The sequence below is a fragment of the Mytilus trossulus genome, chromosome 5 (assembly GCF_036588685.1).
Source record: "Mytilus trossulus isolate FHL-02 chromosome 5, PNRI_Mtr1.1.1.hap1, whole genome shotgun sequence".
Lineage (NCBI taxonomy): Eukaryota > Metazoa > Mollusca > Bivalvia > Mytilida > Mytilidae > Mytilus > Mytilus trossulus.
In genome coordinates this window covers 80481652-80494470 of record NC_086377.1, presented here as the reverse complement: position 1 = coordinate 80494470, position 12819 = coordinate 80481652, and the positions used below count along the sequence as shown (strand labels likewise).

Below are 12819 nucleotides of genomic sequence, written 5' to 3'. Positions count from 1 at the left end.
GCGCGTCATCCCTACAATGGTTTCCATTTCTACGATTGTGAAAATGAACTGGCGTAATGGGGAGATAATTTTGACGAAGTAGTATCCTTACTGTATGACACATCCCCATTTCCATTCTATATTTTACTAACGATTTATTCTTATATAATACTTCAGACAATCGTCGGCTCGGAGACAAACCGGCTAAAACTATTTGGTCTATATTGTATTTATATTAATTTATAGTATTTAATTGTATCTAGATAGTTGGTATATATATTTGGGACACTTAACTTTTTCACAAATTCATTTTAGATGGATGCGAATAATACAACAGACTGGCGCGATAACAAAGGTTTGCCTGAATGTATGATGTATATGCTACAGAATGAGATCATGTGTGACGTCACGTTTAGAGTAGGAGATGATAGAACTCCTATTAAAGCACACCAGTACATGCTGTCTAGCCGAAGTGCCGTCTTCCATACAATGTTTGAAGGGTCTCTACCAGAAAAAGGGGATATAATTCTACCCGATGTGGATGAAGATACCTTTCGAGATATTCTAAAGTGAGTACATGGAATAAAATTGATTTACACAAAAAAAGATGATCGTATTATTGATCGTTAGTGCTATTTGCAGCACTCACGTTTTATTGACGTATGATAGCTTTCCTTCGTAGTATCTGCATACGAGAAAGTGTTGTGGTAATCGTAATACCACATACATGTCAAACGATATAGAAAATCAAAGCTATTTCTGACACAAATTTACTACATAAAGACGCTCATTACAAAAACAAAAAAGGTTCTTTATCTCGAAGTCACTAATCAGTGTGATGAATTTAACAAGATGCAAGTGTATCACCTAACGTCGGCCTCATATCTTGACCTACATCTAGAAATTGACAATGAGGGTCGGTTGAAAAACAAAACTTTACTACAAAAGAGAAAATTTTAGCTTCCCAATTGTGATCTTTCCATTTCTAAGTAGCAACATTCTAGCAGCGCCTGCATACGAATTATTTATCTCCCAATTGATACGATATTCCCGTGCTTGTAGTTTCTATCATGATTTCCTTGATAGAAGTGTGCAGCTCACAAGGAGGCTATTAAACCAAGAGTTCCAAATGGTGAAGTTGAAATCATTCCTTCATTAATTTTACGGACGCCATCACGAGTTGGTTTACAGTTATAGAACAATCGTTTCACAGATAATATCGGATATGTTTTTAGCTAACCTGGCCCGAAGGGCCAAGTGAGCTTTTCCCATCACTTTGAGTCCGGCGTCTGTCGTCGTCGTCGTCCGTCGTCGTTAACTTTTACAAAAATCTTCTCCTCTGAAACTACTGGGCCAAATTAACCCAAACTTGGCCACAATCATATGGGTATCTAGTTTAAAAAATTGTGTCCGGTGACCCGGACAACCAACCAAGATGGCCGCCATGGCTAAAAATAGAACAATGGGGTAAAATGCAGTTGTTGGCTTATAACTCAAAAACCAAAGCATTTAGAGCAAATCTGACATGGGGTTTATTGTTTATCAGGTCAAGTTCTATCAGCCTTGAAAATTTCAGATGAATCGAACAACCCGTTGTTGGGTTGCTGCCACTGAATTGGTAATTTTAAGGAAATTTTGCTGTTTTTGGTTATTATCTTGAATAATAGTATAGATAGAGATAAACTGTAAACAGCAATAATGTTCAGCAAAATAAGATCTACAAATAAGTCAACACAACCGAAATGGTCAGTTGACACCCTTTAGGAGTTATTGCCCTTTATAGTCAATTTTTAACCATTTTTCGTAAATCTTAGTAATCTATCACAAAAATCTTCTCCTCTAAAACTACTGGGCCAAATTAAACCAAACTTGGCCACAATCATCTTTGGGGTTTCTAGTTTAAAAAATGTGTCCAGTGACCCGGTCAACCAACCAAGATGGCCACCATGGCTAAAAATAGAACATAGGGGTAAAATGCAGTTTTTGGCTTATAACTCAAAAACCGAAGCATTTAGAGCAAATCTGAAATCATCTCCTCTAAAACTACTGGGCCAAATTAAACCAAACTAAGCCACAATCATCATTGTAGTTTTAAAATTGTGTCCGGTGAGCCGGTCAACAAAACCAAGATGGGGTAAAATGCAGTTTTTAGCTTATAACTAAAAAATTAAAGCATTTAGAGAAAATTTGACATGGGGTTAAATTGTTTATCAGGTCAAGATCTATCTGCCCTGAAAATTTCAGATAGTACAAACAACATGTTGTTGGGTTGCTGCCTCTGAATTGGTAATTTTAAGGAAATTTTGCTGTTTTTGGTTATTATCTTGAATAATATTATAGATAGAGATAAACAGTAAACAGCAATAATGTTAAGCAAAGTAAGATTAACAAATAAGTCAACACGACCGATATGGTCAGTTGACCCCTTTAGGAGTAATTGCCCTTTATAGTTATATTTTTACATTTTTCATATTTTTTTGTAGATTTTTAGAAAATATTTTCCACTGTAATTACTGGGCCAAGTTCATTATAGATAGAGATAATTGTAGCAACAAGAATGTTCAGTAAAGTAAGATCTACAAACACATCACCATCATCAAAACACAATTTGTTATGAATTTATCTGTGTCCATTGTTTAATATGCACATAAACCAAGGTGAGCGACACAGGCTCTTGAGAGCCTCTAGTTTTATTAATGTGAACCCACAAGGGAAATTCGGAAGCACTGAATCTGTGAAGTGAAATTGTCATTTGCGTTATTCAACTTTAATTGAAGTTAAATATTTTCACTTGTAGATACTTCTATAGCGATGACATCACAATAACAAACAACAATGTGAAGGAAATGTTGTATGCAGCTGATAAGTATATGTTAGCTGCAGTGAAGAGGAAATGTGAGACAGTTCTTAAACAAACGGCACAATCAGAGCATGCGACAAAAACATTACAAACAGCATACCAATACCATTTATCAGATCTCCAAACAGAAAGCTTAGACTATATAGAGATGAATACAAAGGCATGTCTTCTGTCAGAACATGCAGTAAGCCTTTCCAAGGATTGCTTGGAGATGATTTTGAAATCAGATTATTTAGACTGCACTGAAACAGACATATGTCAATTTATTTTACAATGGGGTAAACACCAGTGTGAGCTTGCCAAGTTAGAGCCTTCTGGTGGAAATATCAGAGAAGCTCTTGGAAGTGTCCTGTTTCTGGTACGATTCCCAAATGTTGAAATGAAATTCTTTTCTGAAGCTGTTGCAAACTCTTGTTTACTGACGAGTGACGAAATGGTATCCATTTATCAATCTCATTTCGGTGTAAAATCAAAAGCATTTCCAAGTAGTTTGAGAGCTCCTGTATTCACACGACAAACCTATAGCATCAATCGATATGGACAGATTACCGGACCAATGGGATCGTCGGGAAATCAGTCTCTCATTTTTCTTTCAGATAAAGATATTTGGCTCAAAGGAGTTGTAATTGTTCTTCCTTATGTTCAACCAGCACCATATGGGTACCAACAAAACCAGGTTGCAATAAGTATAAGCATACGAATAATGAACGATTCAAACGAGGAAAAGATTCACGAAACCAAACAAACAACCTTTGGACCAAATATTGCCCAAATTTGGCAGATGAACTTTACAAAACCAGTTCGTGTCTATTCCATGAGAGATTACATAATTGAAATGGACGACATTGGACGTCAGACTAATTATGGTACAAACTGTAAAGAATCTGTCACAGACCAGCAATCTGGTGTGACTATAAAGTTTAAGAACTCTCAAGTCAGTGGTGCTGGAACTAACATTAATCAAGGACAATTTGTAGGGCTTTCTTTTAGTGTGTAAAGTGATTTTTGAAATTTCAAACAACAATCAACTATTTATGTTTAATTTATTTTTTTTCAAATAATTCAGGAAAAGTATAAACGTCCCTTTAGTATTCTTTTATTCTTATGCGTATAAATTATAATGGTTTTGCCTTGTATTTATGGTTCTTTACGTATATACTAGTCAGACAATAACAATCAAAACCAAGGAGTAAACAAAGACTCACAAAACCAAAGGACATTTACATCAACAGTAAAAATAAGAAATAAGAAACAACACGAACTCCACTAAAAACCGACAGAGAAATCTGGTGCTCCGGAAAGGTACGCATTTCCTGTACCGTATACGGCACCGTCCTGTTGTTTCTTTGTTCAGTTCGGTAATGATGGAAGGTTATTATGACTGAGGAAGAATATCAGATATAGTTGTTGACACACTTTTGACATAATGGCCAATCAGCTCATGATGGCGACTGTCAAATTTCTTGAGTGATGACCTTAATTTGATGGATTCATAGCCCTGTCTTAGCAACTTTTAAGAAAGCCGTATTCCTCGTTCAACAAAATCAACGTACTTTGAGCTAGATCTAAAGTAACGTTTCAATTGAGACACGTATACCCAATATGCTGGTGCAACAAACGGAATGAACGTCAGCCGTGCATATATAAAAAACTTAATGAATAATTGAAATCAAGATATTTACGTTATATATATATATATTGCAAAGGTTTGCATTATACGTTTGTGGTAAAACGCATCTAAGTTTGCATTATTTCGCAAAGGTTGGCGTTATAACGCAAACGTAAGAAAAAAAAAAGAAATGTGTGTCGCTCATATACGCTCTAATGACCTTTTGATAAAGAATCCAATAATTATAACATATTCAAAGGAAGTGGGGTTTGATATGTAAAATATTGTTTGGTCATCAGGAAAATGAATAAAATGTTCATCATCTAACTGTGTATCGTTATATGAATTATGTCAAATATTTTTGTTAGGGTTTGCAACATAGAATAAAACATGTAAAATGAAGTTCATCTTCGGTGACTTTGCAGGTTTTTTAATTTTACGACCATTTTCCATTTCAGAACCATTACATGGTCACTTATACGAAGTTTGGTTAAAAAATATTCCTGATAGGAAAATCAATCAATAATCGGTTAAATTTGGCTTCAAGTGAAGGTGTGAAGTATTTATACAGTAAAAGTTTGATACATTCTGATTTTTTTCTATTTTACTTTTATATAAATCTTTATAATAGTCATCTATTTCATTTTTCCAATTTCTGAAATTTGGAAATTTTCTTACTTGTTGATCTTACCTTGTTTATCATTATTTTACGGATTCTCTGCATCTTTCTAAAAAAGTGCAAAAGGTATCATTTAAGAGCAATCACTCCTAAAAATCAGTATTAATATTCCGATCTTTTGTCGCTTTTCTATGACACGCTAAAAAATTGGAAACCCAATCATTCAGAAGGATGTGAGCCAAGTGAAGATTTTGGCCTATATACTTTTTATTATAGATTTCAAGATAATGTGTTAAGATTGTAATATTCGTTATTTTAGTGACAATAACTCCTAAAAAGTCGTCCGCTAAAGTTTAAATTCATAAGGAGAAGAGGTAACGCTGGATCAACCATCCTAAACATTTTGAATCTCCTTTCAGACTTTTTATTTCTATAGCAGTTTTTAGATTAGTACGAACGGAATCATCCGAGAAGGACGAGCAGTTAAATACAGAATATATTTTATGTTTGATAATATGTGAAACTTATGCACAATCAAGATATAGTCTATTATTCAAATTCGAAAAAAATTATTCGCTCGATCCTTCCGTTCGATGAAAGGATTACAAAGAACCCGAAGATTAATTTGGTGTCGCCTATAAGTGTTTTAAAAAACGACCATTATAATTTTTTTCCTAAAAAAAATCTGATCCCGAATAAGATGGAAAAATATTGTGGTCAAACAGTTGACAAAAATTCTGAATTAAAATTTTCCCCATACCTATAAGTGTTCACTTTTAAAATAATACACGCTTAGCCTTTGTTCGAAAAAAAAATCTGCCTCAAACCATTTACCTTCCCCCCCTTTTTTTTTATGTTTGCTCGTTTTATAAATGAATAAGGTGGGAGTTATCTATAACTATTTTAAATTTACAATACAAAAGAGCTGAGCAGTGATGAAAAGTAAAGAATGTATTTGTATACACTCATATAGATGAAAAAAAAAAAATTATAATATATATCATGATTTAGTAGAATTTAAAATTACCCCACGTGAAAGGGAGGTAACTTTGTTTCATCTGAAATAATACCTGTGAGTGTGTGTCAGGTAAATAAATCATTACACACACAACACATAACAAGGTGAACACATGTGAGTTGTTGATATATTTATACTTAATAAATGAAGATATTAATGTATTTCTAATGTATATTTTTGGTTCACTAGCGTATCCTTTTTTTTTTGGAAAAAAATAATTAACGTCTTGATGTAAACAAATAAAAACACATTATTAATGTTTAACCATTTTAAATGATTGGAAGAACTTTAAGCCTGATGAAAAGAAATCTATAAATATAAATTTGCATAACATTGAGGGCTACGGCAACCCAATAACAACAATATATAGTCAGCTACGATGACAGTACACTATACAGTGGCGGATCCAGAGGGGGAAGAGGGGGGGGTCCGGGGGTTGGAACCCTCCCCCTTTTTACGGCAGATTAATGCATTTGAATGGGGACATATAGTTAGACCCCCCCCCCCCTTTTATCATTGGTTAGGAACCCCCCACCCCCTTTTTAAAATGGCTGGATCCGCCCCTGCTATATATTGTCGGCCAATCATCGAACTGATTTCAGTAAAACAATAGAAAACAATGAAAAAGCAACTAAAAGAAGGCAACATAGTAGTATGTTTATGACGGAAACAAAGCTGATTTGAAGTGATTTTGTAACCACAATCGTACATATTAAAAATAGATGTATATAATAAATAATATAACAGAAATATAAATGCGATTACCTATTTTTTTTTTCATTATCATTGAGAGAATAGAAGTATGCTATAATTGTTTGTTACTCAAATTATAAAAAAAATGCATCATTCAACAATGTTTAAATAAAAATTCAGGAAAATCAAGTACCAAGAAAATCTACAATATTGAAAACGATTGTGTTTAAAATTTATTATTAGTAAATCTCTGGTTGCGACACGTACTTATGAACAAGATATATTGATGACATTTATTTTTTTATTTATACACAGAACCATATCACTATATTATGAGAAGAAGAATGGCATCAGTAGCTACAGACATAACATCTAAGATAACACTAAATGATGGCGTGAATATGCCACTGTTTGGACTTGGTGTGTGGCGAGCCACGCCAGGACCGGGTGGTCAGACAGAACAAGCCGTACAGATCGCATTACAGAAGGGATATCGAATGATAGACACGGCTGAAATGTACGAGTAGGTAACTTTATATATATAAACTTTAACATTTGTCATTTCGGGGCCTTTTATAGCAGACTATGCGGTATGAGCTTTGGTCATGGTTGAAGGACGTATGATGATCTATTGTTGGTAATTTCTGTGTCATTCGGTCTACTGTGGAGAGTTGTCTCATTTTGGCAATCATACCACATCTTCGTTTTTTATTCATCACTTCGACATTTATACATGTAAGTATGTAAGGATCTATTCATATCTTCATGGCCTATATCACTACGAATTAAGGAAACTGTGCAGATTATGATAATGACACACAAAAGCAAAAAAAAACAATACACCAAAATCAACTGACGCCCGCCTCCATGTGCGGGATTTTCGCGCTGTGTTAAAGACCTATCGGTGTCGTCGATCTGTTTTCGTCTATTTGGTCAGGTTGTTGTCTCTTTGACAATGTTTGGTGCATTCCCTATTTCCATTCTTAATTTTATGATATTCAGTTTTATAACTTAGACTTTTTGAAAAGGGATAAATAGAACTAATAATCAGTCAAAATAATGTAATATGAATTGATAGATTGTTGGTTGCTTACCGTCCAGTGACAAATATTTCATGCATGTTCAGGATGAGATCATATTGGATTTACTGTTTGTTCCTTAACATCCAGTGACAAATGTGTCATGCATGCTCAAGATAAGAACCAATTTGATAGATGGTTGGTTACTAAAACGTCAATTTGTTTAACGTCCAGTGAGAAGTATTTCATGCATTCTCAGACAGAGAACAAATTTAATCAATTGTTGGTTGCTCAACGTCCAGTGACCACTAGTTCATGCTCATGCATGCTTAGAACTAGAACAATTTTTATTAATTGTTTGTTAATTTACGTCCAGTGACAAATATTTCACGCATGCTCAAGACGAGAACAAAATTTATGATTTTGTGTTTGCTAGACGTCCAGTGACAAATATATCATGCATGTTCTGGAAGAGAACACATGTGATCGATGTCTGCCTAACATTCATTGACAAATAAGGCATGCGTGTTTAGGACGAGAACAAGTTTACAGTCAACACAATATGCCGGTTATGCAATAGAGGTAGCCCAGGATGAAGGTTGGCGAAATTTGAACTGCCACTGAAAAATGAGAGCATATTGGATAGGGACAGAATTTTTGCTTTACAACCTTATGACTTATGACTCCTCAAAGATGTATATCCCGCATAGTCAAACGAACTCGGTAAGAAGAATACGTTAGACATCTTGATTGCATTCCAGTAAAAAAAATTCAGATTTGCCTCAGTAACTGCAAGCATTTTGTGATACAGCACACTATTTTAAAGCGAATGATTATCCCGTACTAAATTTTATTACAACGAATTTTACTGTTATCTCTAATGTGTACCTTATATATATACTGGGATATAAAAAAGAAGATGTGGTATGATTGCCAATGAGACAACTATCCACAAAAGACCAAATGACACAAACATTAACAATTACCGTACGGCCTTCAACAATGAGCAAAGCCCATACCGCACATAGTCAGCTATAAAAGGCCCCGATAAGACAATGTAAAACAATTCAAATAGGATTTATTTCAGATTGAATGTTTGAGATCACAAAAACCCAAATTTAGCAAAGACACGTTTCTGTCTGTTAAAATCAGGATCCTCTTTAGTGGCTGTTTTATGTCATGCTTCTTTTTTATTTGTTGATGGAAGATTTTTTAAGTATTTAATGTTGACATATACATACAATACTGTTCCACGTTTATGTTATAGAACAAAAAAACTTTATTTTATCCTATGACTCTATTTTAGACTCTCCGAAGTCAGGAGCCTTTAATCTAGTGGTTGTCATTTGTTTAAATGGGTCATATTTATTTTTTCGTTCAATTTTTGTGCATACATTAGGCCGTTAGTTTTCTATTTTGAATTGTTTTACTTTGTCATTTCGGGGTCTCATAGCTGACTATGCTATATGGGCTGTGCTTATTGTTGAAGGCCGTACGGTGACCTATAGTTGTTAATTTCTGTTTCATTTTGTTCTCTTGTTGAGAGTTGTCTCATTGGCAATCATACCACATCTTTCTTTTTATAAACACTGTTCCTCGTTTATGTATCATATGTCTCTTGTTACAGGAACGAAGCCGATGTCGGAAAAGAACTAAAGAAATCCGGATTAAACAGAAAAGACGTGTTTATTGTCACAAAGCTCAGTGAAAATGGTTACGATCGATGCAAGAAAATATTCAAAGAAAGTTTGGAAAAGTAGGTAATTTTCAATGACATTATATACTAGTATACGTTTAAAAATGCTACCCAGGTAAGTATCTCAAACAGACGTATCTGTCTGGTTTCCAGGCATGGTTGATAATAGAGAGAGAGAGAGAGACGGCTCAAAAGAAATAACGTGTGATATCAAAATGCGACATTTGTTTAAAAATCACACGAGCATTAAAACATTCATTGCCCGCAAAAAAAATGACGAATGTTGGCGATAATACCATGTTAAGTGAATTAGTTTCTCGTTCAAAACATATTTCGCTAAAAAATCATATGCTTATGTTTCAGGCTAGATGTACCATGTATAGATCTTTACCTAGTGCACTCACCAAAAAGTGGAAAAATAATCGAAACATACAAAGCCATGTTAGAACTGAAAGAACAAGGTCTTATTAGGTGGGTAATCCTATATCAAAATTTTGATTTAATTACCTATACTATATATAGTCTAAAGTTGTAAATTTCTACGTCTCTCGGTGAGAGTTGTCGATCGTTGGCAATTATACTACATCTTTTTTTTTCAAATAATTATGTACAACATGTTTGTCTAACAGTTATTTTTAATTATAATATGTAATGAGATAAGTCTGCAAATTACTGAATTTTGAGATGGTGCTTCGTATTAAAAGCCTTACAGGTACTTTGTAAAACAATTAACATCGACAACAAAACAAAGCGTTGTTCTGTTTTTCTTCTCCGTTGGTGAAGATAACTATGAACATGAACATGTATATTATAAGTTATGTCAAATCTGTTTGGTTTATGTAATAACATAGGAAAGTATGCAATTAATACGTGTTCATAGAATCATTTCTATCTACATCTTTTTCCCAATGGACTACTTTGAGATTGCCATTTTTGCATATTACTGTGCTGTGCATTGCTTCTAAAAACTATGTGTTATTGTGAACATACATTATATATATATATATATATTTAACCATGGTAACTGAAGTATTACCTTATAGATCAGTAGGTGTATCTAATTTTGGTATCCACCATTTAGAGGGTATAAAATCTCATGGACTTCCGGTACCATCAGTTAATCAGATAGAACTGCATCCATGGCAACAGAAACCGGATATAGTTAAATACTGTAGAGACAATAATATAGCAGTCATGGGATATGCTCCTCTCGTGAAAGGACAAAGATTTGATGACGAAACACTCTGTGAGATCGCAAAAAGGTTTGTATACACAATTATAGTCACGTGTAGAATCTATAGGATATAATCAAGAAGTAACTTTCTTTATATAGCAGAAATACATCAAAATACCGAATAAAAAACAAATGAAGAAAAGGACCAGACAGGAAAATTTCCAGAGAGAAATAAAGTATAAAAAGGACACACTATATTAATCTGACATCTATCTAGACTAAAAGTAATTTGCAATACAACACATACTAAGATAAGAACAATTTCAAGTTTGCAAGATTTCAAGAACAATGAGCGATAATATTTGGGATAAAACTCCTAAGTTCTTTCTCATCGTATTGTAATTGTTAACTGTCAGCAAACGAAAAAGCAGATGAAAGTGAATTCTAAATCATGTAATTTTTATATCTGAGCTTTTATTGATATGTTCCACTCATTTTTTCGTGATGAACTACAGTAGTGGTTAGTGCATAGGACTACTAACACAAAGGTTCCTGACTCAATTCCTGGTCCGGGATGAAAATTTCAGGGACTGAGTTTTCGTCTCACCCTTGACACCATTTGCGAGTATGGTCTTGTGGAATCGATGGCAGTCCGTCAGAAGGGGACGATAAATGGCTGACCCGTGTTAAGAGAGAGCCATTATCTCTAGCACGTAAAAGACAACCTCGTAGATTTCGAGAATGAACACTACAAGGCAGCACTCGCATCCGCAAAGTTGAAAGGGATTAATATATGTTGCAAAACTAGTTTTTTCAATCCAGGATTAATAAATATGTTTAAACTAAACTCATTTTCTCTGTCTGGATGCAATTAATGCTGTTTCCTTACTTTTTAACACTTTTCAGAAACAACAAATCCCCAGCACAAATACTTATAAGATGGAGTTTACAACATGGTTTTATAACAATTCCTAAATCTGTACATTCTAAAAGAATAGAAGAAAATATGCTTGTATTTGATTGGTCAATAGATGATGAAGATATGGCAATATTAGTGAGTATAAGTTTTGATTGGTCATTAAATGATGAAGATATGGCAATATAAGTGAGTACAGGTTTTGTTCAGTGCCCATGGCGTTGCTTTTTAATTTGGTGAAATCATAGGAAAAACATGAATTATATACTTTAGGTATAAAACAAACAATAAGGGGCTAGGGCCGTCTTTAACTTTCAGAAATGTAAGAGTTGTCTTTTTTGGTCTGTATTGAAGTTAGCAGGAAGCTATTTATCGACATTACACAAATCTTCGTTTATTAAAATTGAGAACAACGTAAATTGTTCAAGAATTTCTTTGAAAATTATAAGCAACCTTAAGTTTCATTCTTGGTTCATAGAAAACCAAAAACTCACAAAATGATTCACTACAGCTCATTTGGAGTTTGCTAAATGTGTAATTGCTCTCAGTCAGAATAGGCTCCAGGTGGGAACACTTTATGCATGCTTGTCCACTCTGACCACCAATAGGAGTGAGCAGACATGCATTTTTTGTTGTTGAATCATAAGTCTTGCAAGTACAATCAATTGAAAAAGAAGATTAGCGGACGATAACTCTTAAAATCAATCTTCTATCACTGTTTTAATTAATATTAATTAGATTACGTATATTTCAAACCACTTATATAAATAAATAACACAAGCATACTATTATTTCAGGATAATTCTCCCGACAAATCCTGCAAACCATGGAACCCCTGTGATGTACCTTGGACAGGATGACATTTATTTATAATATGTTTTAGGAACAATTGTATTTATATGAAAGATAATAATAAAAATATTTTAGACAATGGGCACTTTCACATTTTAAACGTCCACACTCATAGCAATAGCTCAAATTATTTATTCAAATTCATGATTTTCGTGACAATTGTTGCAATTGAATGCCTTGATATTCTAAAAAATAATAAATTGATGTTTCATATGTTAAATTACTCTGTATTCACACACTTCCGATATTATAGAACTATAGGGGGGGTTACAACGTTTTCGATCAAAATGCATTGAAAAAAGTGAGAACGCACACTCATCCGACGTATATAGAACAATAGCGTTAGTAATACGTGTAATAAACTCGGGAGGGAGAGGGGGGCTA

General features: G+C 33.9%; 1 protein-coding gene across 1 annotated transcript; it reads left to right on the top strand.

Moving 5' to 3' along the window:
- The first annotated feature begins 294 nt into the window (after positions 1-294).
- On the top strand, positions 295-12514 carry LOC134718358 (BTB/POZ domain-containing protein 6-B-like). Its single transcript, XM_063580854.1, has 8 exons — positions 295-548; positions 2777-3828; positions 7094-7301; positions 9425-9553; positions 9857-9964; positions 10537-10755; positions 11574-11721; positions 12381-12514. The coding sequence occupies exons 1-8, from the start codon at positions 295-297 to the stop codon at positions 12441-12443; spliced, it is 2181 nt and encodes a 726-aa protein (XP_063436924.1). The 3' UTR covers positions 12444-12514.
- The last annotated feature ends 305 nt before the right edge of the window (positions 12515-12819 follow it).